Source organism: Chrysemys picta, chromosome 18, assembly GCF_011386835.1.
Source record: "Chrysemys picta bellii isolate R12L10 chromosome 18, ASM1138683v2, whole genome shotgun sequence".
NCBI lineage: Eukaryota > Metazoa > Chordata > Testudines > Emydidae > Chrysemys > Chrysemys picta.
In genome coordinates, this window is record NC_088808.1 from 3,242,404 (window position 1) to 3,264,228 (window position 21,825).

The 21,825-nt window shown below is 54.6% G+C and overlaps 1 protein-coding gene across 4 annotated transcripts in view; it reads left to right on the forward strand.

Annotated features, from left to right (window-relative positions):
• The window catches only part of RGS3 (regulator of G protein signaling 3), a 204,835-nt gene that overhangs the window by 19,361 nt on the left and 163,649 nt on the right, over positions 1-21,825 (forward strand). The window contains exon 2 of one of the 4 annotated variants that reach the window (XM_065572233.1): positions 6,037-6,186. The exons of 1 other annotated variant lie outside the window; for it this stretch is intronic. In XM_065572233.1, the coding sequence (XP_065428305.1) occupies positions 6,060-6,186 (127 nt within the window). In that variant the 5' untranslated portion in view covers positions 6,037-6,059. Of the gene's footprint in view, positions 1-6,036; positions 6,187-18,291; positions 18,556-21,825 lie in introns of those variants that run through there. 2 more of the 4 variants (XM_065572232.1, XM_065572231.1) reach the window with 2 other exon arrangements.

The window sequence follows — 21,825 nt, forward strand, 5'->3', positions numbered from 1 at the left end:
GGGAACTGCCATGGAGCGGGTGTTTCTAGTGGGGTCCTGTGGGGATCAGTTCTTGACCCTATGCTACTTAACATTTTTATCAATGACATACACAAAAACATAAAGTCACCACTGGTGAAATTTGCAGATGACACAAAGGCTGGCGGAGTGGTAAAAATGAAGAGAACCGGTCATGGATACAGAGCAATCTGGATCATGTGATGAGCGGGGCACAAACAAACACTATGTGTTTTCATTTGGCTAAATGTAAATGTATCCATCCAGGAAGAAGGAATGTCGGCCATACTGACAGGATGGGGGCATTATGCAGGGACTCTGAAAAAGATTTGGGGTTTGTGGTGGTGGAATAATCACAGTGTGACACTGTGGTCAAAATTCAGAGTAACAGCCGTGTTAGTCTGTATCCGCAAAAAGAAGAACAGGAGTACTTGTGGCACTTGTTAGTCTCTAAGGTGCCACAAGTACTCCTGTTCTTCTTTTTGTGGTCAAAATGCGATCCTTGGATGCATAAAGAGGGGACGCTTAAGTAGGAGCAGAGAGGTCATTTTACCTCTGGATTTGGCATTGGTGTGACTGCTGCTGGAATATTGTGTCCAGTTCTGGTGTCCACAATTCAAGGATGGTGATAAATTGGAGGGTTCAGAGAAGAGCCACAAGAATGATAAAAGGATTAGAAAACCTGCCTTCTAGTGACAGACTCAAGGAGCCCCCAAGGAGCAAAGAGAAGGTCAAGGGGCGACTTGAGCACAGTCTATAGGTACCTACACTGGGAACAAATATTTGAAAACGGGCTCTTCAATCTAGCAAACAAAGGTCTAACATGATCCAATGGCTGGAAGTTGCAGCTACACAAATTCGGACTGGAAATAAGATATACATTTTTAACAGGGAAGGTAATTAACCACCGGATCAATTTACCAAGGGTCGTGGTGGATTCTCCATCACTGACCATTTTGAAATTAAGACTGGGTGTTTTTCTAAAAGCTCTGCCCCAGGGATTATTTTGGGGCAGGTCTCTGGCCTGCGTTACACAGGAATTCAGACTAGCTGATCACAATGGTCTCTTCTGCCTTAGAATCGAGGAAAACCGAAGGCTTCCCAGGTAGAGCTCTGCCAAGCAACACCTAGGGCTGTGTTGCATACGCTCCCGGGCCATCGGGTGAGCCTGGCAGGTGCTGCTGGGCGTTCCAGCAGTGTTCTGGAGCTGTACGTTACACCTCAGCACAAGAGTCACAGGACACTCTTTAGGGGACAAAGTCAAGCAGTCCAAAGATAGGAAATGCTAGATTTACAGCAGCCATATCTCTGCCCCCTGCTGCGTGTGCATTATGATACAACCTTCTCCTGCCCCTCCCCCTTCCTTGTTCCTGTCCTGCCTGCCTTCTGTTCTGCCCCCTCTGCTCCTGCCCCTTGCCCCCTCCCAGATCCTAACCCCTTCCCCCCAGTCTCTCCTACCCTCCGGGCTCCTGCTCCTGTCCCGCTGCCTTGCAGCTCTCCCCCTCCCCTGTCATTTCTCACCCTCTGTATTGGAGTTTGGCAGCTTCATCCTTCCCCTCCGCTGAGAGCACCGGAGACACAGGCTCCGTTCCACTGCCAGACCCACCATGGTCCCTGTCAGGCAAAGTCCTGCTCATCCCCTGCAACTCTGGGCTTTGCACGCTCACTTTCTCTGTGGGGATGGTGCACGTGCAGACCAGTCACGTGTAGGAGTTGTGAGGGGCTGGAGCATGCTCGGTGCAGAGAGAATTTTCAGAGAATTTAGCTGCCAAATTCTAGCAAGTTTCTACTGAGCATGTGAAAACTGCAATTTTAGGGCAACCCCCCTGACAAACTGCAAGCCCCTGTCCTAAAGCAAGGAGGTGCTAGAGCTTCTCAACTTGTCTGTAAGATTTTACTCTTGGGGGAATTCTGTGCCAATATGCAATGCAGAATTTTGCAGAAATTAAGGTTGGGTGCACAGAATTTCCTTCCCCGCCCATAGAAATGGACTGCAGAGATGTTGGTCACCACTAGGGGCCACTGGACCCGGCAGAGCCCAGCTGGCAAATAGAAGACAGGGCTGGGGGGAGAGGGAGGGAACTGGAGGGTTCCCAGCAGCTGCAGTTCCCAGCATGCCCTGAAGGAAGCAGGGGTCATGCCAGAAATTCCATACAAGCCTGGGACTCAGCATCAGGGTGTTTCTCCCTCTGGATCCCTGGGCTCTGGGGGGTAGAGGGTGTGAGTGTCTGGGCTGGGGGAGGGGGCACAGCTAGGGTGACCAGATGTCCTGATTTTATAGGGACAGTCCCAATATTTGGGGTCTTTTTTATATGGGCGCCTATTACCCCCCATCCCCTGTCCCAATTTTTCAAACTTGCTGTCTGGTTACACTAGGTGCAGCTGGGCTCTGGGGGTGGGGGGAGGGGGTGTGAGTGTCTGGACCGGGGGAGGGGGCCCACAGCTGGCCTCTGGGGGGAGTGCCCCCCTGGCTGGGCTCTGGGAGGGAGGGGGCAGAGAAGCAGGAACTGGGCTGTCGTAAGAGTTTCTTTAGCTCTCTACTCCTGGGGGAAGTTGTGTGTGTGTCTGTATTGTTACGGACATACTTGCTGACAGGTATTTTGAAATAAATTATCAAAATAATTGAAAATGGCCTGATTATATAGTGTGATTTTGACAAATAAAATTTGCAGAATTTTAAAATATTGTGCGCAGAATTTTTAATTTTTTGGTGCAGGAGTAATCAGATTTTAACCCAGGAGTAATCAGATTTGTTCCAATATTGGCAAACAATGAATTTTCCACTAAACTTCTTCTTGGGAACAGCTGAACTGTTTTAGCTGAAACTTGCCCAAAAAGTTCAACCTGAGCCAGACAAAAAAAAAAAAAAGCTCTTATGATGGGAACCATCAGGCAACCTTAGCACACACAAAAATCCCCTCAGGAGTAGAGAGTTAAAGAAATCCCTATGACAACCTAGTTCCTGTTTCTCTGCCCCTCCCCCGCAGAGCCCAGCCATGGGGCCCCCTGGCCCAGACACCCTCCCTCCCCCCCAGAGGCCAGCCACATCCCCCCCCCCCCCCCGCCCAGACACTCACACCCTCTACCCCCCAGAGCCCAGCTGCAAGCTCCCCACCCGAGGCCAGACACTCACACCCTCTACCCCCCAGAGCCCAGCTGCAAGCTCCCCATCCAAGGCCAGACACTCACAGACCCTACCCCCCAGAGCCCAGGGATCCAGAGGGAGAAACAGCCTGATGCTGGATCCCAGGGTTGCATGGAGTTTCCTGTGCACCACCTCCTTCCTCCAGAGTGTGCTGGGAACCCTCCAGCTCCTCCCAGCTTTGTCTTCTATTTACAAGCTGGGCTCTGCCAGGTCCAGCGGCCCCTAGTGGTCACCAACATCTCTGCAGCCTATTTCTGGGGGGGGGGGGGGGGGGAATTCTGTGTACCCCACATTAATTTCTGCAAAACTCTGCATTGCACAGTGGTGCAGATTTCCCCCAGGAGTAAAATATGCACCTTTGAGCAGTCCTCCGTAGAATTTCTAGGGTTCATCCTATATCCTTCTAGTATCAAAATGGACCTGCGCAAGGTAAAGGCAGCCCTCGAGTGGGCAACGCCACAGCATGTTTGCAAACTACAGTGTTTCCTAGGATTCGTGAACTTCTACCAGTGATTCATCCTAAAGTTCTCAAAGTGGATCGCCCCCTCGCTGACCTGCTCTGGAAAAACACCAGGTTCCTCTGGTCTCCTGAGGCCCAGAAGGCCTTTGAGCAAGTAAAATTTGCATCTACCATTGCTCTGATATTGGTCCACCCCAACACCATGCAGGCCTTCACCATCAAAGCGAATGCTTCCAACTTGGTGACTTGGAGCAGTGCTTTCCCAAAGGTACGGTCCTCAACAGTTGCCACATCCGTGCACCTTTTATTCCAGGAAAGTCACACCTATGGAGAAAAATAGCAACATTTTGGACAAAGAACTCTGGTGGACCAAGTCATCCGCCTCCATGGCCTCCTGAAGCACATTGTCTCTGACCACGGTGTGCAATTTACCTCCTGCTGTTGGCAAGAAGCTCTTCAGATTTGGGGCATCTGCTCTTGTCTCTCCTCTGCCTACCGTCATCAGACAAGTGGTCAAGTGGAGAAAACTAACCAGATCCTGGAGCAGTATCTTCGATGCTATATAAACCACCTCCCCCAGAATGACTGGTCCTTGTTGCTACCTCAGGCAGAGTTCACATACAATAATGCGGAGCATGCTTCTATGGGGCAAAGCCCTTCCCCCCCCTCAAACTATGGGTTCCACCCTTGGCTATACCTGAGGCTACCTGCAACTTCCCACAACCCAGCAGCCCTGGACTGGATACAACAGAGATGTCAAACCCAAGATGACCTAAAAGTTCACCTGGAGGCAGCTCACCTGACTCATTGAAAAAGGGGGCTAGCGAAGCTCTAATTTGCGAACAGCCCTTCCCACAAAGCTCCTGATGGGGGAGACGTCCAGCCCCACCGACAGGCGGGGATGGACTCATTACACCGGAAAGAGGCACAGGAACAAGGTGATTCCCTGGCTGTTTGTTACTATGGCCCCTGCCTACTTGCCTTCAGCCTGTTCCTGGCCTCCTTAGCCCAGAGCCCCGTCTGTTCCCAGTTCCTGCTCCTACACCCAACCCCGACACTGCCCGGCTTTGACTCCTGATGCCGACTCCAGCTCTGACCCCGCTCCTGATCCAGGCGGCTGACTGTAACTATTAGGCATGACTGCCCACACCCTGTTTCCCTACAGCATGCCTGAAAGAGAAAACCTTACAGTACATGAAACAAGTGTAAGTCAGAAGTGTCTGGGTCTTAATTCTTTGCTGCTTCTCCCCCGTGACGTACAGAACTGAGGTGTGGCTGTTTATGATCTTGTGGAAGAATTGAGTGTAGGGTGTGTTCATACAATACCGTTACTTCTGTATATTTGTTTAGTGTATGTGTTTGGGGTGGGCAGGCAAAAAGAAATATTTAGAAAGGGCCCAAATCCCATTAAGGACCCATTTCCCCCCTAGTAATTGGATTTCTGTTCTCAGTGGTTTATAACCAACCCAAGTGCAGTATTGTGGTGACTGGGAAGCAGGTTATGTGAAAATAAACCTGTGCTCCAGAACTTCACTCTTATTTATACAAGGTCTGTGTGGGCCTGTAGACATCCACAACACAAAGGGATTTTAACAAGGCTAGCTGGCTGTCGCACCCACAGCCGTGCTTCACTGCTCACAAAGGATTAGACAAGAAAAAGTTATTTGACCAGCAACCAAGGACTCTGAACTGCCCCTGAAATTCTTTCTGTGCTATTAGAAGGACATTGGACAATGCGGTGCCCTCTCCAGAGCAGTGCTTATGTGCTGGCTAAGCACATGCTGCCCTGGGTACACAGCAGGGTGGACTGTGACATCACTAGCAGCTGCTGTCTTAGGTTGGGACTTTCACGAGTGCTCTGAGTTGGCTTGTGTCTGCTCCCACTGACGCCTGCTGACTCTGCAGTGCTGGGAACAGACAAGCCCATGCTGATCACTGATGAATCCCCCCCCCCCCCCCCCCCCCGGGAACATGTTGGGCTTTGCTTTCTATTCTGGTGTCGACTGGGGCTAGGTTGGGTTTGTACATGAGCTCTGTGTCCCAAGGTGGACCAGTGGGAAACGATTCCTTCGCTTTGTGGCAAATCTGCGTCTAAACCAAGGGTGAGCTCACAGGTTGGCCCCTTGCCATGGTTCAGGGAGCTGCTGCTGCTTGCTGCTCTCAGTTACAGGTCAGGGGCGTGCTCGCAGAGCGATCTCCTTCCCAGCTCCTGGACTGAGGGATGCATCCAGAGGGGGAATGTCTCTGCTCCGTCGCAGCGTGAGAGGGCCCTGGCGGGTGTCTGGGCAGGGCAGGGCAGGGCAGGGCTGGGCGGGGGATGATTGTACCTGGAGAAGGTGAGATGGAGGGTGCTGCACAGCTTGGCACGCACCACGTGGCCACCTCTCTGTCTGTGCCGGGTGCTGAGTGAGCTGTTCTGTGTTCTCTCGGGCAGGGAGGGACTGGACTTTCCGGAGCATGGAGCTGGCGCGTGCACTGTCCCCTGAGGTGAAGGTTGCTGTAGTCCCAGCCTTGCCGCGGAAGCAGAGAGGGGCACGTGTGAACAGGCGGAGGAAGATCGGCCATTCCACAGTGAAAGGAAAGGGTAGGTGGCTGTGGGAGGTCCCTGCCCAGCGCAGCAGGGGCTGCCCTGGGTGGCTGTGGCCAGGTGCTGTGTGGCTGGGGGGAAGGGGAGATCATGGAGCAGCATGAGCCCAGCAGGGTGGTGCAGTGCCAGGGGAGCACGCAGCAACCACCAGCTGACAATAGCGCCTGTGCAGCCTGCGAGATCAGGCCTGGCGTCGCAGGACCGGGCAGCGGACTGGGCAGGCAGAACCCCGACGTCGCCTCCTCTAGAAGGTGCTGTGAAATCATTCCCTCCCCCAGAGCTGGCTACTGTCCAAGCCGGCGGCTTCGCTCTCCTGTGGGACTCTGCTGGCCCCCAGAGGGACTAGGCACACCCCAGCAGGGAGATCACTTGTGCCAGGGCACCCCGTGCCGGCTGCACAGAGATGGAGGAAATGAGCCTGTTTTGCCCAGGTGAGGCTGCCCCGGCCCAGTCCCGTGGATTTGTAACTCCCAGTGGTACAGACACGACAAGGGTGGGCTGCTCCTCTCCATACCCACGGAGCAGTGACAGCCTGGCTGGGGCAAGCCCCCCGGCAGGGCAGTGCCTCTCTTCCCCATCTGGGGGCGCCTCTTCTAGGGCTGGGAGGGAGTCCCTACTCCAGGCCTGTTCGGCTGTTGCCCGCGAGGATTGCCATATGGGATGGTGTTCCTGAGAGATGGGCACAGAGCAGACTGTCAGCTTTCACCCTCTACCAAGCTGGGCTGGATCCGAGCCGGTGCCAGGGTCACGCTGAGGAGCCCCTGAGCTGGCCGTCCCAGTCCCCGATGAGTCTGTGCCTGCCATGTGGGGTAAGCACAGTGGGAGCCCAGGACTGGACCAAGTGTTAATCGATGTGATTAAAGGCTCCCAGATGTGCAGTGGATTGGCCTGACTCAGCTCTGTCTCTCTGGGACACCCTTTCCATGTCTCCTGCAGCAGTGTGTGACCAGTGGCAGATTAGCCACTGGGCCAATGGGGCCTGTACCCAGGTGCCCTGGACAATTGAGACCCCCTGGAAAAATGGGCACCCCCACGCTCCAACCCCCCTCCCTGGAAGGAGCGCCAGGTGGGTGGGCAGACTGGGGCAAGCCCCCATGTCCTGACTCCATTTCCCTGGCAGGAGCTCTGGGGGAGGGAGTGGATGGGGGGGACAGACTGCAGGCGGAAGGGGTGGGGAAGGGCCCCCACTTACTCTGGCCCAGGAGCCCCACAAAACCCTAATCTGCCCCTGTGATGGTAGTACATGCAGAGAAATCTACTGGGGAATGCCCCCAAAATCAGTGGGGCAGCTGTGGGGCTACCCCAAAGGGTAGAGATTGGCCCATGGCTGGCGGAGGAGTTAGTGGTTCAGTCCCCAACTCCCAAAGAGCTACGGTGAAATGATTGGGCTTCTCGTGGGGAGCTCTGTAACTGATTTACAGGCACTGGGAGTAATTACAGCTCTCGGACCAAATGGCAGAACAGAACCGGCGCTGCTAGGAGAGGGCTCTGGTGAACTGTGTTCTTAGGCACGGCAGGCGGGCAGCAGGGTGGGCAGCTCTGGGGGAGCTTAAGCCAAATTTCCAACCTATGGTGATGTCACCATCTCGAAATTCAGTGCAATGTCCTGGGCAAGGAGAGGCTGGGGCTGCGAGGTGCACATGCCCGGAAGCGATGCAAGGGAGATGGGGGTCAGGCCTCTGAGGGAAGTTGGGTTGATGGTGACTTATCAACATTCCAGAAGTGTCTTGAGGCCCCACTGTGCTAGGTCCCATCCCAAAGAGCTTCCCGCTGACTAGCCAGGACAGCCGGGGGCTGGGACAGGCACAGTGAGCAGAGATGACTTGCCCAAGGACAGCCAGCCGGCTGTGGCAGAGGCAGGGACAGAATCCAGTGCATTGCCTGGTCCACTGGACCATGCTGCCTAGAGACCGAGGTGCCTCTTGTCACCTGACATTGTAAAAATCAAAAGTTTTGTCACCTAAAACTTGAGACAACAAATGTATTTGATTAAACCCAGTTATCAGCAAATCCCACCCCCGTGTACAGCCATTGCAGAGCACCCTGGGAAGTGTCAGTATTTGCAGACAGGAGTATAACAACTAACATCCCGAGCAGTGGCTCCCCATAAAGAGATGGAAACTTCTCTGCTTCTGCAACAAACCAGTGTTCAGAGACCGGTCGCTGTGACACTTCGGGCCCCTCTGCCCCCTCTTTTGTCTCTGAGGGCCCCCCTTTGATGTCAGCCCTTGTGAGGGGTGAAAGTAACTTAAAGGACTTAGTGGTATGCCGGAGTACTGAGTGAGGGCGTGGCTTCAACTGGAAGGGGCGGGGCCTCAGCCAGAAGAGGTGGGGCTCCGGCTGCGGCTGGGAGCCCCAGGCCCTTTAAAGCACCGCCTGAGCCCGGCTGCTGGAGACTCGGGGTAGCGGCAGCGGGGCTCTGGAGGCGATTTAAAGGGCACCGGGGCTCTGGCTGCTGCAGGGAGCCCCGGGCCCATTAAAGCGCCAGCCTGGGGAAGCCGGTCCGGTCCGGCACACTGTACCTGCCCGTACCGGCTTACTTTCACCTCTGGTCCTTGTGCCTTTATCTCTCCTGGGGTGGAATGCCATGATTCGCCCACCACACTTAGAATGGGCTCTAGGCGACAGCTGTCTGTATAGCCACTGCACTTACCCCACATCCAGCTGGGTTCAGGTCCTGTGGTCTTCCATGCGGGAGTCTGTGACCTGTGTGGAGCAGCGTGACCTGGCAGCCTTCTGGCCCAGAGCAGGGCTTGCTTTGCAGTAGGAACAGAGCATTAGAGAAAATGGATTTTAAAACAACTGCCTCCAGCTGTGTGCCTTGCCTAGAGTCCTGCCACCCCCCACTGGCAACCTAGGCAGACCTGACTTCGTCAGATGGCCTCAGAGGGGCCCTGCTTCTCAGCCTGGTTCCCCCTCACTGCAGACACCGCCTCCCTTTTCCTCCTGCCAGAGCTGTCTTGTTCTTTCCATGTTCCCTGGTATCTTCCGTCCTGGTGCAAACCAGGGTTGTGGGTTGGCTGGAGAGGAGGCAACATCATGAAAACGAATAGTTCTGGCATTGCCCCTTGAGAGCTCAGCGTTTGCTGAGAGGTGACTTATCTTGTGCCATTCATTCCCTTCCCAACAGCCCCCTATTAAACTAAATCAGTCTGTCCATACGGTAGCAGCCCAGTCACCAGCCCCACAGACAGCGTTCCTCAGCTCGGCCGGAGCAGCTCCAGATCTGTCAGTTGCCAAAAAATCCTTAGGATTGTTTTGATGTTTAAATGCAGCGGGATCAGTGCGTACCCCATGTGCCCAGTAGAGGGAGCACTTGAGCTTCTCTGTGCACCATGCTCCTCTGGGCTGGCGTTGGCTCACTGCCCAAGCCGGCTGGGTGTGCTTGTCCCGCCCCGGTCCTGGAGCCCATGGGATCCCAGCCCTCACTAAACAGGGGGGCTGGTGAGAAGAGAATGTTCTAGCTCCTGCCCAGCCATACCCCAGGGGCAGACGATGGGGGTGGGTGGGACAATGCTGCCAGGCAGAAAATGATAGGCAGCAGCCATGCCCCAGCCTGGGCCTGGTCCGGTTCCCTTGGTGCCAGCCCAGCTTCGCATCTGATACCATGAGTTGCCGCCTCAGCCGAGCGTAGTGCTGACCGATTCCGCATTCCTGCAACGCTCGCTTGTTAGTAGGATCCCATGTGCCCAGGGCTCCGACGATCAGTGCGTGAGTTTGGACCCGGTAACCCCTAGCTCTCAAAGTGTCAGCCCGAGGGGTGTATTTCTCCAGCTTTCGAGTTCAGGTGTCACCAGGGGCAGCTCCAGGCACCAGCGCAGCAAGCGTGTGCCTGCGGTGGCAAGCCGCGAGGGGTGGCCTGCCAGTCGCTGTGAGGGTGGCAGTCAGGCAGCAGCCTGCCTGCAGGAGGTCCGCTGGTCCCGCGGCTTCGGCGACAATTCAGCGGCTGGGATGCCAATAGCGCGGCACCGGCGGACCTCCCGCAGGCATGCCGCCGAATCCGCGTGACCAGCGGACCACCTGCAGGCGCGCCGCCGAAAGCCGCCTGCCTGCCGTGCTTGGGGCGGCAAAAAACATAGAGCCGCCCCTGGGTGTCACGGACGGACAGGGTCCTGTTCTCAAAAGGAACTGTGACATCCACCATGATGATCTTCTTCTGTGCTAAGTAGCAGAGGGGTAGCCGTGTTAGTCTGGATCTGTAAAAAGCGACAAAGCAGCATGCATCTGATGAAGTGGGTATTCACCCATGAAAGCTTATGCTCCAATATTTCTGTTAGTCTATAAGGTGCCACAGGACTCTTTGTCGCTTCTTCTGTGCCTCAGTAGTGATGACGCTGTCTGGTCGCAGTTGGCTGTCCGTTCCAGGGATGGCGGAGTTCACAGCCACCTCCCCCACAGGTGGCAGGATGGCTCTGACTAGGCGATCCTGGATGGCATTGTGGTGCAGCTGCCAGGCTCTGGAATGGGGCTTGCAGATGCACAGGAGATGGGGTAGGGACTCATTGGCATAGCCACACTTCCTGCATCGCTTGTCCCGATTTCCGTGACAGACATCTCCGTTCAGCAGGACGCAGTTGAGACGGGCCCTGTGGATGAACCTCCAGTTGGCAAATTGGGTGAAGCTGCCCCTGGAAGGGATTGCTGGCGTCCCACTTGGATGTCACCTCGAAGACCTTGTCCTGGTCCAGCTTCCGTTTCAGGTTTCCCACGTACTGGCAGCGGATGGCATCCTTCAGGGTTGTCTCCAGCATGGTTCTAGCTCTTGGAGTGATGATTGTGTGCTCTGTATTCTTCACCTGTGGCACCAGGACTCCCAGGTCCTGGTGTTCCTCGTACCACGTCCAATGGCAGCCAATACACTTCTCCGGTCATCACGTAGCATTGCGAGCATGAGTCCAAAGCAAAGCCTCTCCCCTCTCTGCCAATTTCACCTTCCAGGGAGCCGCTCAGGTAGGTGGCGACATCTTGGTTGGAAGAGGTCCTGGTGATTTGCTTCCTCATGACATCATGCATAGCACTCACTGCGATGTTCCTCACCATGGCATCTGGGCACGTCAGAAGGCAGAAGGCGCGAGAGATCATGGCAATGTTGCACAGATCACCCATTCGAGGGACGTTGGTGCCGCCCTGCCTGTGTGAGATGTACACCAAGTTCATTGCTGGCCCTCTGGGGAAGAAACATCCACTTCTTCACTAGCTGCCTGATGGTGTTGTCCATCTTCTCAAGAGGTACCTTCGCCATGGCAGATCCCCTCAGGACAAACGAAATACGGGGGATCAGGAAGGGTGTTCAAGGCATTGATCTTCTGCCATGGTGACAGTAGGGAGGAGTTGATCTTGGCCACATCCCATAGGATCTCCACAATCATATCCTCAGATATCTGCTGGACATGGAAACCGTGGGTGTGCCCAGATGTTGGTATGCTTGCCCGTCCTCAAGGAAGATCATGGGTTCACCCTGGATCTGGAATGGTGTCACCTGGACCAAGTCCCTTCTACTGCCATCAATATGCAGGGATGCACATTTCCTAGCATTGAAGTGGAGTCCCAGTTAGTAGCCTGGCTGGTGACATTGAGCATTTGTTGGAGACTCTCAGGGTTGTCCAGATCGAGGACCAGATCGTCTGCGTAGGCCAGGATATTCATTCGGTTGCTGTACAGGTCCAAACAGTCTAGACCACTGGAGATCGCTCGAATGAGTGGTTCCATTGCTAGGTTGAAAATAATGGGGCTGAGGGGACTGCCTTGCTTCACACTGCTATGGATTGGAATTTTTGGAGTCTCTCCTTCCATGGAGTGGATGGTGATGGTGCAGCCTACATAAAGTTACTGGACTAGTTGTAGAAAGTTTTCAGGCATCCTATATTCTTGGAGCGTGGCAAAAATGTGCTGGTGGGAAATGAATCTGAAAGCATTAGGCAGGTCAAGCCATGCTATGGCATATTGCTTCAGTGCCCTTCTGGCTGTGTGGATGGCAGTTCGAAGGACAAAGTTGTGTTCGTAACAGCCTTCGCATGACATGAAGCCTTTCTGGATGGAGCTCCTCCGTTCACTGACCAGTCTGTGATCCCAGCCGCGAGGCAGCTAGTATAAAATTTGTACATGGTGGCACAGAGAGATCTGGATCTCCAGTTGCTGGGGTCATCTCTGTTGCCTTTCTTTACCCAAAATAGCCAAAATTGATCACTTTGGCACCGAGGCCTGGATTTCTGCCAGGGTTTATATTTTTATTTTATTTTATTTTATTTTATTTTATTTTATTTTATTGTTTTTGCAGGGAATGGGTTCTGCATACTATCAAAACCTTTAAATTGTGCCCCCCCCCCCCCCAACAGTTACTCGTTGCCTCTGCTTTGGCAAGCGGATCCGTTCACTGATCACCTAGGCAGAGTTGTTGTGTCTGTGCAAATAGAACGCTCCTGAGGTCTTTTCCCCGGTTCATCACTAGATGGCAGGGGAGAGCCCATTCAGACAGGACCTAGCACAATGGGTGCATGAATAACAGCTTGGCTGGAGTGCACAGATCTGCCTGTGATGCCCTGAATCCTCCCGGCCCTCCAGACAGGCTCCACCTGCAGGGCCATTTGCTTCCTGCTCTAGGCCACAGCCTCATAACTCTCTATATATGGTTGAGCCACTAGGGAGAGACAAAGCCTCCCTGTTAGCCTGGCACCAGGCGCAGGACACAAGCGTTTTGACCATCATGTCTTCTAACCCCTGCTCTGGGCAGAGCCAGGAGATGCGGTACAAAGTTGCCGGAGCCCCGTCTACACTGCAGCCTCTCCTGATGCTAGCCAGGGTGGAGTGCTGCCTCTGGTAACAACAGGGAGAACAATCGCCCGTGCAGACACAGCCACCAAGGGAAATGAGAGGAGAAGCAAGGGTTAAAAAGCATCTCTGCCTTTCCCTTCTCCTGGCCTGGCTTATGGCAGGAAGTGGTTCTCAGCTGTCGCAGGTAAAGCGGTGGTCAGTGGTCCTGTCCCTGAGGTCTGAGTTCAGTATCCTGGACGGTGACAGAAGAGGAAACCCCGGCCACGAGTGAGCAATGGCAGCAGGCAGCGCTGCCCGAGGGCAGGGGCTGGGCTGGGCTCCATAGGACTGTGCTTGTTACAATGGGCTGCTTTACATTATAGCCACTCTCTCAGCCGGCCAGCTCCCCTCCTCCTCGCCCAGGGCAGAGAATGCAAAGGCCACCCTCCGGACACCCTTCTGCCGGCTGGGTAACAGTAGCCAGCAACCAGGGCTGGGCTCCCTTACCACTAACAAACCCCATTGTCTCAGCCCCTCCCAGCAGAGGCGGGTTTATCAGGAAACAAACAATGACGGGGGCCCCCCAAATGCAGGACAAATCTCATCTGACAACCTGCTGGCGGTGCAGCAGGGCTCAGGCAGGCTACCTGCATTCTGTGGCCAGTGGCCCCACGCCACTCCTGGAAGTGGCCGGCTGCTGGCACAACTCTGCGTGCCCCTGGTGGGGGGGAGGTGGCTCCATGTGCTGCCCCCACCCCTGGCAGCGCATGGAGACCTGCTGCCCCCCTCCCACCAAGGGGTGCGCAGAGACGTGCCAGCAGCAGTGCATCAGGGCTAAGACAGCTCCCTGCCCACGCTGCCTCCATCCTTCCCTGCCACGTCGCTCCTGGAAGTGGCTGCCATGTCCCTGCGGCCCCTGGGGGGGGGGTGTCTCCGCACATTGTCCTCGCCCCGAGCACTGACTCTACAACTCCCATTGGCCAGGAACTGCGGCCAATGGGAGCTGTGGGTGCGGCACCTGCAGGCAGTGGTGCGCAGAGACCCCCTGCCCCCCGCCTAGGAGCCACTGCCAGAGGGGTCTGTTTGCCGGTCGCTTTGGAAGCCGCGCCACCTGAGGTAAGCGCTGCCCCCCTGACCCCTCCCGCACCCCTGCCCCAGCCCAGAGCCCGCACCCAAACTCCCTCCCAGAGCCTGACCCCTCACCCCCTTCCACACCCCAACCCCTGCCCCAGCCCAGAGCCCGCACCCAAACTTCCTCCCAGAGCCCGACCTCCACACCCCCTTCCACACTCCAACCCCCTGCCCCAGCCTAGAGCCCGCACCCAAACTCCCTCCCAGAGTCCAACCCTCTCACCCCCTTCCACACTGCACCCCCCTGCCCCAGCCCAGAGCCCACACCCAAACTCCCTCCCAGAGCCTGACCCCTCACCCCCTTCCACACTCCAACCCCTGCCCCAGCCCAGAGCCCGCACCCAAACTTCCTCCCAGAGCCTGACCCCTCACCCCCTTCCACACCCCAACCCCCTGCCCCAGCCCAGAGCCCACACCCAAACTTCCTCCCAGAGCCCACACCCCTCACCTTCTTCCACACCCCAACCCCCTGCCCCAGCCCAGAGCCCGCACCCCAACTTCCTCCCAGAGCCCGACCTCCTCACTCCCTCCTGCACCCCAACCCCCTGCCCCAGCCCAGAGCCTGCACCCAAACTCCCTCCCAGAGCCTGCACCCCTCACCCCCTTCCAAACCCCAACCTCCTGCCCCAGCCCAGAGCCCGCACCCAAACTTCATCCCAGAGCCCGACCTCTGCACCCCCTTCCACACTCCAACCCTCTGCCCCAGCCTAGAGCCCGCACCCAAACGCCCGACCCCCACACCATTTTCCACACCCCAACCCCCTGCCCCAATCAAGGTACCTCACTTTTTTTTCATTTACTTCCTATTACTTATAATATAGGAGGAGGATGAAGGAAAAAAAGAATGAAAACGGGGTGGGTGGGAGATAAGAGAGAATGTTTTTTCTTGGCTGGGTCCCAAGGGGGGACCCTGAAAATGAAGCTGCGCACAGGGTCTCACTAACTCTAAATCCATCACTGCCTCCCAGAATATCTGGGATCAGTAAATACCCACCCTGGTGCCACAAAACAACGAGGAGTCCGGTGGCACCTTAAAGACTAAGGCCTGGTCTACACTACGAGTTTAGGTCGAATTTAGCAGCGTTAAATCGAATTAAGCCTGGACACGTCCACACGATGAAGCCATTTTTTTTGACTTAAAGGGCCTTTAAACCGGTTTCTTTACTCCACCTCCAGAGATTTATTTGGGCATAAGCTTTCGTGGGTAAAAAACCCACTTCTTCAGATGCACGGAGATGCTTAAATCTGTTAGTCTTTAAGGTGCCACCGGACTCCTCGTTGTTTTTGTGGATACAGACTAACACAGCTACCACTCTGATACTTGGCACCCTGGTGCCCTTAGTCGTCAGTGCTGCCCGGCTTGCAAGCACGATGTCCATATGTGAACCCAGGAAATCAGAATGTGTGTGTGTCAAGGTTCCCTCTCCACTCTGAACTCTGGGGTACAGATGTGGGGACCTGCATGAAAGACTCTCTAAGCTTATTTCTACCAGCTTAGGTTAAAACTTCCCCAATACCGTCCTTGTCCTTGGATGGTATTGCTGCCACCACCAAGTAATTTAGACAAAGATTCAGGAAAAGGACCACTTGGAGTTCCTATTTCCCCCAAATATCCCCCCAAATCCCTTCACCCCCTTTCCTGGGGAGGCTTGAGAATAATATACCAACCAGTTCCCTTTAATAAAAGTACAGACCAGATCCTTTATTTTTAGGACACTAAAATCAATCAGGTTCTTAAAAGAAGAACTTTATTATAAAGAAAAAAGTAAAAGACACACCTCTGTAAAATTAGGATGGAAGGTAATTTTACAGGGTGAATAAAAGATTTAAAACACCGAGGATTCTCCTCTAGGCTCAACTTCAAAGTTACAAAAACAGGAACAAACCTCCCTCTTAGCATAGGGAAAATTCACAAGCTAAAACAAAAGCTAATCTAATGCATTTCCTTGCCTTTACTTACAATTTCTGTAATATTAGGTATCTTTTCAAGAGATGGGTTACCTGCTTGGCCTCTCTCTCTCTCCCTAAGGGAACAAAAAAAGAGAGCACAAACAAAACCTCCCCCCCCCCCCCCGATTTGAAAGTATCATCTTTTCCCATTGGTCCTTCTGGTCAGGTGCCAGCTAGGTCAATTGAACTGTACACGTAAAATGATTCTGTACCTCTGGCCAGGAGGGATTTTATGTTACCGCAGACATAAAGCTTGTTACTCGTCCCTTTATAGTTATGACAGTGTGTATGAGAGTGTCAGTGTATATGTATATATCAAAAGGTCAGTGTAAGTATGTGTGTGTATCAGAGTGTCTGTGTGTGTGTCTATCAGTGTCAGTGTTTATATCAGAGTGTGTGTGTATCAGTGTCAGTGTATGTGTAAAAAGCGACAAAGAGTCCTGTGGCACCTTTAAGACTAACAGACGTATTGGAGCATGAGCTTTCCTGGGTGAATGCCCACTTCGTCAGATGCATGTGGTGGAAATTTCCAGAGGCAGGTATAAATATGCAGGCAAGAATCAGTCTAGAGATAACGAGGTTAGTTCAATCAGGGAGGGTGAGGTGCTCTGCTAGCAGTTGAGGTGTGAACACCAAGGGAGGAGAAACTGCTTCTGTAGTTGGATAGCCATTCACAGTCTGTGTTTAATCCTGAGCTGATGGTGTCAAATTTGCAAATGAACTGAAGCTCAGCAGTTTCTCTTTGGAGTCTGGTCCTGAAGTTTTTTTGCTGCAGGATGGCTACCTCAACTGCTAGCAGACGGCCTCATCCTCCCTGATTGAACTAACCTCATTATCTCTAGACTGATTCTTGCCTGCATATTTATACCTGCCTCTGGAAATATTCACCCAGGAAAGCTCATGCTCCAATACGTCTGTTAGTCTATAAGGTGCCACAGGACTCTTTGTCGCTTCTTACAGATCCAGACTAACACGGCTGCCCCTCTGATACAGTGTATGTGTATATATCAAAGGGTCAGTGTGTCAATCTGTGTGCATATTAGAGTATCTCTGTGTGCAGATCAGAGTGTCAGTGCATGTTCAGAGTGTCATGTGTGTATATATCCCTGTCAGTGCATATATCAGAGTATGTGTGTGTGTATCAGTGTGTGTGTGTACCAGTGTCAATGTGTATGAAAGTATCTGTGTGTGTGTGTATGAGAATTTGTGTCTATATATCAGTGGGTCAATGTGTGTATCAGTGTGTGTGTGTGTGTGTGTGTGTGAGGATTTGTGTGTATATGAGAGTCTGCATCTGTGTATATTAGAGGGTCAGTTTGTGTGTGTAAGTCAGTATATGTATTAGTCTCTCTCTGTGTATATTAGGGGGTCAGTGTGTGTATCTGTATATCTGTATATCTGTGTATGTATATCAATGTGTGAGTCTGTGTATGAGAATTTGTGTATGTGAGTGTGTATCAGTGTCTGTGGGTGTCTGTGTGGGGGTGTGTGTATCAGAGTTTGTATGTGTGTGTATGAAAGTGTCAGTTTCTGTGTGTGTATCACTGTGTGTGTATCAGTGTGTGTGTGTGTGTGCGTATATCAGAGAGTCAGTGTGTGTATCAGAGTTTGTGTCAGTGTGTGTGTTTGTATATCAGAGTGTCTGTGTTTATCAGTGTCTCTCTCTGTGTACCAGTATGTGTGTATCAGAGTGTCTCTCTGTGTGTATCAGAATAGCTGTATGCGTGTATCAGTGTGTGTGTATCAGTGTGTCTGTGTGTCTCTGTGTGTGTCTGTGTCAGTGTATATTTGTGTGTGTTTGTGTATGAGTGTCAGTGTGTGTCTCTGTGTGTATCAGTGTGTGTGTCAGTGTCTGTGTATCAGTGTCAATATCTATGTGTGTTTGTGTCTCTCTGTGTGTATCAGTGTCTGTATGTATCACCAGTGTCAGTGTGTGTCCGCGTCAGTGTCTCTGTGTGTATCAGAGTGTGTGTGTATGTGTATCTCTGTGTATGTGTGTGTCAGTCTCTCTGTGTGTGTGTGTGTGTGTATGTGTCTCTCTGTGCGTCAGTGTCTCTGTGTGTGTATCGGTTTCTCTCTGTGTATCAGAGTGTCTGTGTGTCAGTGTCTCTCTGTGTGTATGTGTGTTTCAGTGTCCGTGTATGTGTGTGTGTGTGTGTGTCAGTGTCTCTGTGTGTGCATCAGTGTCTCTGTGCGTGTATCGGTTTCTCTCTGTGTATCAGAGTGTCTGTGTGTGTGTGGCCAGGGCCTTGTTTGTTCAGGCAGGTGCAGCTCCCCATTCAAAGCGGCCTGGCCAATGGGCTGCCAGAGCCCTTTGTGCTATTCAAACCGGGCGGGCAGTTGGAAGCTGGGCTCTGTGCAGGCCGCGCGCTGCCCGTGTTAAGTGGCTGCGGAGGCTCCTGCCAAGCACCCCCAGCTCTCCCACCACAGGCCGGCTGGGCCCGGCGGCCATGGAGCCCGGCGACGTCCGCAGAGTCTCGCTCTGCGCCGGCCAGGCCGACCCGCTGGACTCTTCCTTCTATCTCACGACCTTCGGTGAGTGCCGAGGCCAGGGGCGGGCTGGGCCTGTGGAACTCAGTCCTGGGGGTCAGTCGGTCTGGGCCCAGGCTGGGGGCGCCTCTCTGGGCCGTGCCATGGGGCTGCCGCTGTGCGGGGGCACAGACAGGTGGCTGGCCTGCAGACTCGGGCCTGGGGCAGCTCCCCGGAGGGCAGATTTAACCCCTCACCCGTTCCGTGCCGCCCATGCCCAGGAGCCGGGTGGGCAGCGATTCTTTCCTCTCTGCCTCGCTGGGCGAGAATAGCCAGTCCTCCCATCGCAGAGCGCAGGGGAAATCCGGGCCTCTGCTGGTACCTGCACCTCAGCAATCAGCCCTGAGCACAAAGGGGCTGGGGCCCCTCTGAGGCCAGTTTCACTCTGGTATCGCTGGACAGATTCAGACGGGGTCAGCAAGTGCAGCGTGAACCCCCAGCTGTGTGACATTATTGTTGCATCATCACAAGCTGTCACACTCTGAGTGCAGAGGCCCCTGTGTCGTGGTTTGCAGGGGTCTTTGTGCAAACAGCTGGCTTGTGGAGGGGCTCCTGCACTAGGACCCGTCACACACCGTTGAGCGTAAGAATCCCAGGGGTGGAGGAGGAAGTCTGGAAAGTCACAGTAACAGCAGCTTTGCTCCTTGCTCACCTGCTTTGTCAGATTAGCTGGGTTTGGATCAAGAAGTTTTTGGGGTTTTTTGGTGGTGGTGGGGGGGGGGGGAGTTGGAACATCCCATTGCTGGTGGCTGCACATCCCTGGTGTTTGGAGAAGGCCCAGCACTGCTACAGCTCCTGGGTGGAGGTTAGGAAATGTGCCTCCCCAACCCCCCCGATTTATAACTGGGTTCCCACCTCTCTTTAGCAGTATGTGATGCTTTGTCACCCTGGTGCCTTTTATTCTTGTCTTAGGAGTGTTACGATTTCATGCTCGGGGGTAGAGGTTTGCATGCAGGTGGGAGACACTTGTGCGCTGCATATCTAACGACCCTGGTGTGATTGGTGACAATGGGGCTGTAATGGGAATGGGGCATGCTGGTCTCTCGCATACAGTGTGATCGGGAGTTTGGGACTTTATGGGTTAGGTTCAGCTGTGCAATGCTAAGGGTCTCGCAAGGTGCAGTGCATGGTCCCAGAGGAGCTGAAAGTGCTCTGTATGGAGAAAGTGGTTTGAGGGGCCGGTTTTCCTTCAGCAGCTGCTACAGGCAGAAATCTGCTTGGCTGGGGACTTTTGTTGTGAATTTCCACATGTCAGGTGGCTGGTCCCTTTTATGCACACCTCGGTTTCTACTGCTGGGGTGTTCAGATCAATAGCCTTCCTGGAAGGAGTTTTACCCTTGTCTCCATTCTCAGCTCTAGTGTAGACAGGAGCAGCTTGTGGGGGCATGTCAGGCAGTGCTTTGAAAGCTGAGGGGTTTTCCAGGGACCACAGGAAGCTTTTCAGCACTGTCCACTGGGTGGGCCAGGGAAGCGTGGACTGAGGGGAGAGGCTAGACAAACTCCTGCAGATGCCATGTTGGGCTGGGATCTAAGCTTCATATAGCAGCCCTGCAGCGCACGATGTGCAGCGGCGTCCTGTCTCTTGCGTTCACTCGTGTCAGGATCAGGGCCACAAGGCTGTTGGTTCAAGTGCCCCTGCAAGCTGCAGTCCTGTGCCGAGTGCTGCCCTGCAGATCCAGGTGAGCTGTTTGGGGCCCCCGTGGCTAGGGGTGCTTCTGCCCTTGCTAACTGGTGCTCCCTCAGCATGGTTTGGGTGAAAACTAAAGATCCTTTTGGAAAATAAATGGCCAGAATCACAGTGCACTGCTCTGATTTCCCCTGAGTTACCTAATCCCTGAGCCACATGCGTACCCAGTCAGTGCACTGCCAGAGTGCCGCTTTGTAACGGGCACTGGGACACAGGGCCCTCCACTTCCAGGTCACTGGGCCTAGGGGCGCCTGGCAGGTCGTGGTTTATAGCTTTTGCCACCAGGGTGCTGTGTGATCTCATCTGCCCAGCGCCTAGCATCCACCAGAATTAACTACACAAACGAATGTTGTCTGTGTCCCTCTGCCTCCAGCCAGCACCTCACCTGGGCCTTGGGTCAGCCACTCCTCACCCACGCCGTGGTTCCAGCCTAGGGTTACCATATTTCCACAAGCAAAAAAGAGGACACTGCGGGGGAGGAGCCCTGCCCTTGCCCTGCCCCACTCCCATCCACTCCCTCCCACTTCCCACCCCCTGACTGCCCCCCTCAAAACTCCCAACCCCCCCTGCTCCTTGTCCCCTGACTGCCCCCTCCTGGGACCCCACCCCTATCTAAGCCACCCTGCTTCCTGTCCCCTGACTGCCCCCTCCTGAGAACCCCCCACCCTAACTGCCCCCCTAAACCCTACCTGTCCCCTGACTGCCCCGACCCTTATCCACACCCCGACCCCATATTCACACCCCCGCCCCCAGACAGACCCCCGGGACTCCCACGCCCTATCCAACTGCTCTCCGCCCCCTGACAGGACCCCCAGGACTACCCGACCCATCCAACCCCCTCTGCTCCCTGCCTGCCTCGACCCCTCTCCACACCCTTGCCCCCCTAACAGCCCCCCCAGACCCATTTAACTCCCCTGCTCCCTGTCCCTGACTGTCCCAACCCCTCTCCACACCCCTGCCCCCCTGACAGCCCCCCCCGAACTCCCGACCCATCCAACCCCCCCTCCCTGTCCCCTGACCAGGGCCGGCTTTAAAGAGCCCAGGTATCGGGCTGCGCTCCGGCCGGAGCTCCAGTCGGGGTTGCGGGGCTTGGGGCCGGGCTGGAGGTGCTTGGCCGGGGCTGGGCTGGTGTGCTTGGCCGGAACCGGGGCCTCCCCCGAGCGCTCCTCCCCCCCACACTCGCCCCAGCTTACCTGCTGCTGCCACCCACCTGCCCCTGCTTCTTTTCAGACTTCCCGCGAAGATCTGATTCGTGGGAAGCAGGGGAGGGGGAGGAGCAGGGGGCGGAGTGTTCAGGGGAGAGGAGGAGGGGGAAGACAGCTGCGGGGGGACGTTGTGGTAAGGCTGCAGGGGCTGCAGGGGATGGGGAGAGCCGGGAAGGGGCTTTGGCTGCCGAGCGGCCGCTTTTCTGTCTGTAAATAGCCGACCGGGGGGAAATCCCGGACATTTTTAGATTTTTCGAAATCCCCCGCGGACGGCTATTTATAGACCGAAAAGCCGGACATGTCCGGGGAAATCCGGACATATGGTAGCCCTATTCCAGCCCAACCCTGGCATAGCTGGTGACTCTGGGCAAAGCCCACTGAATT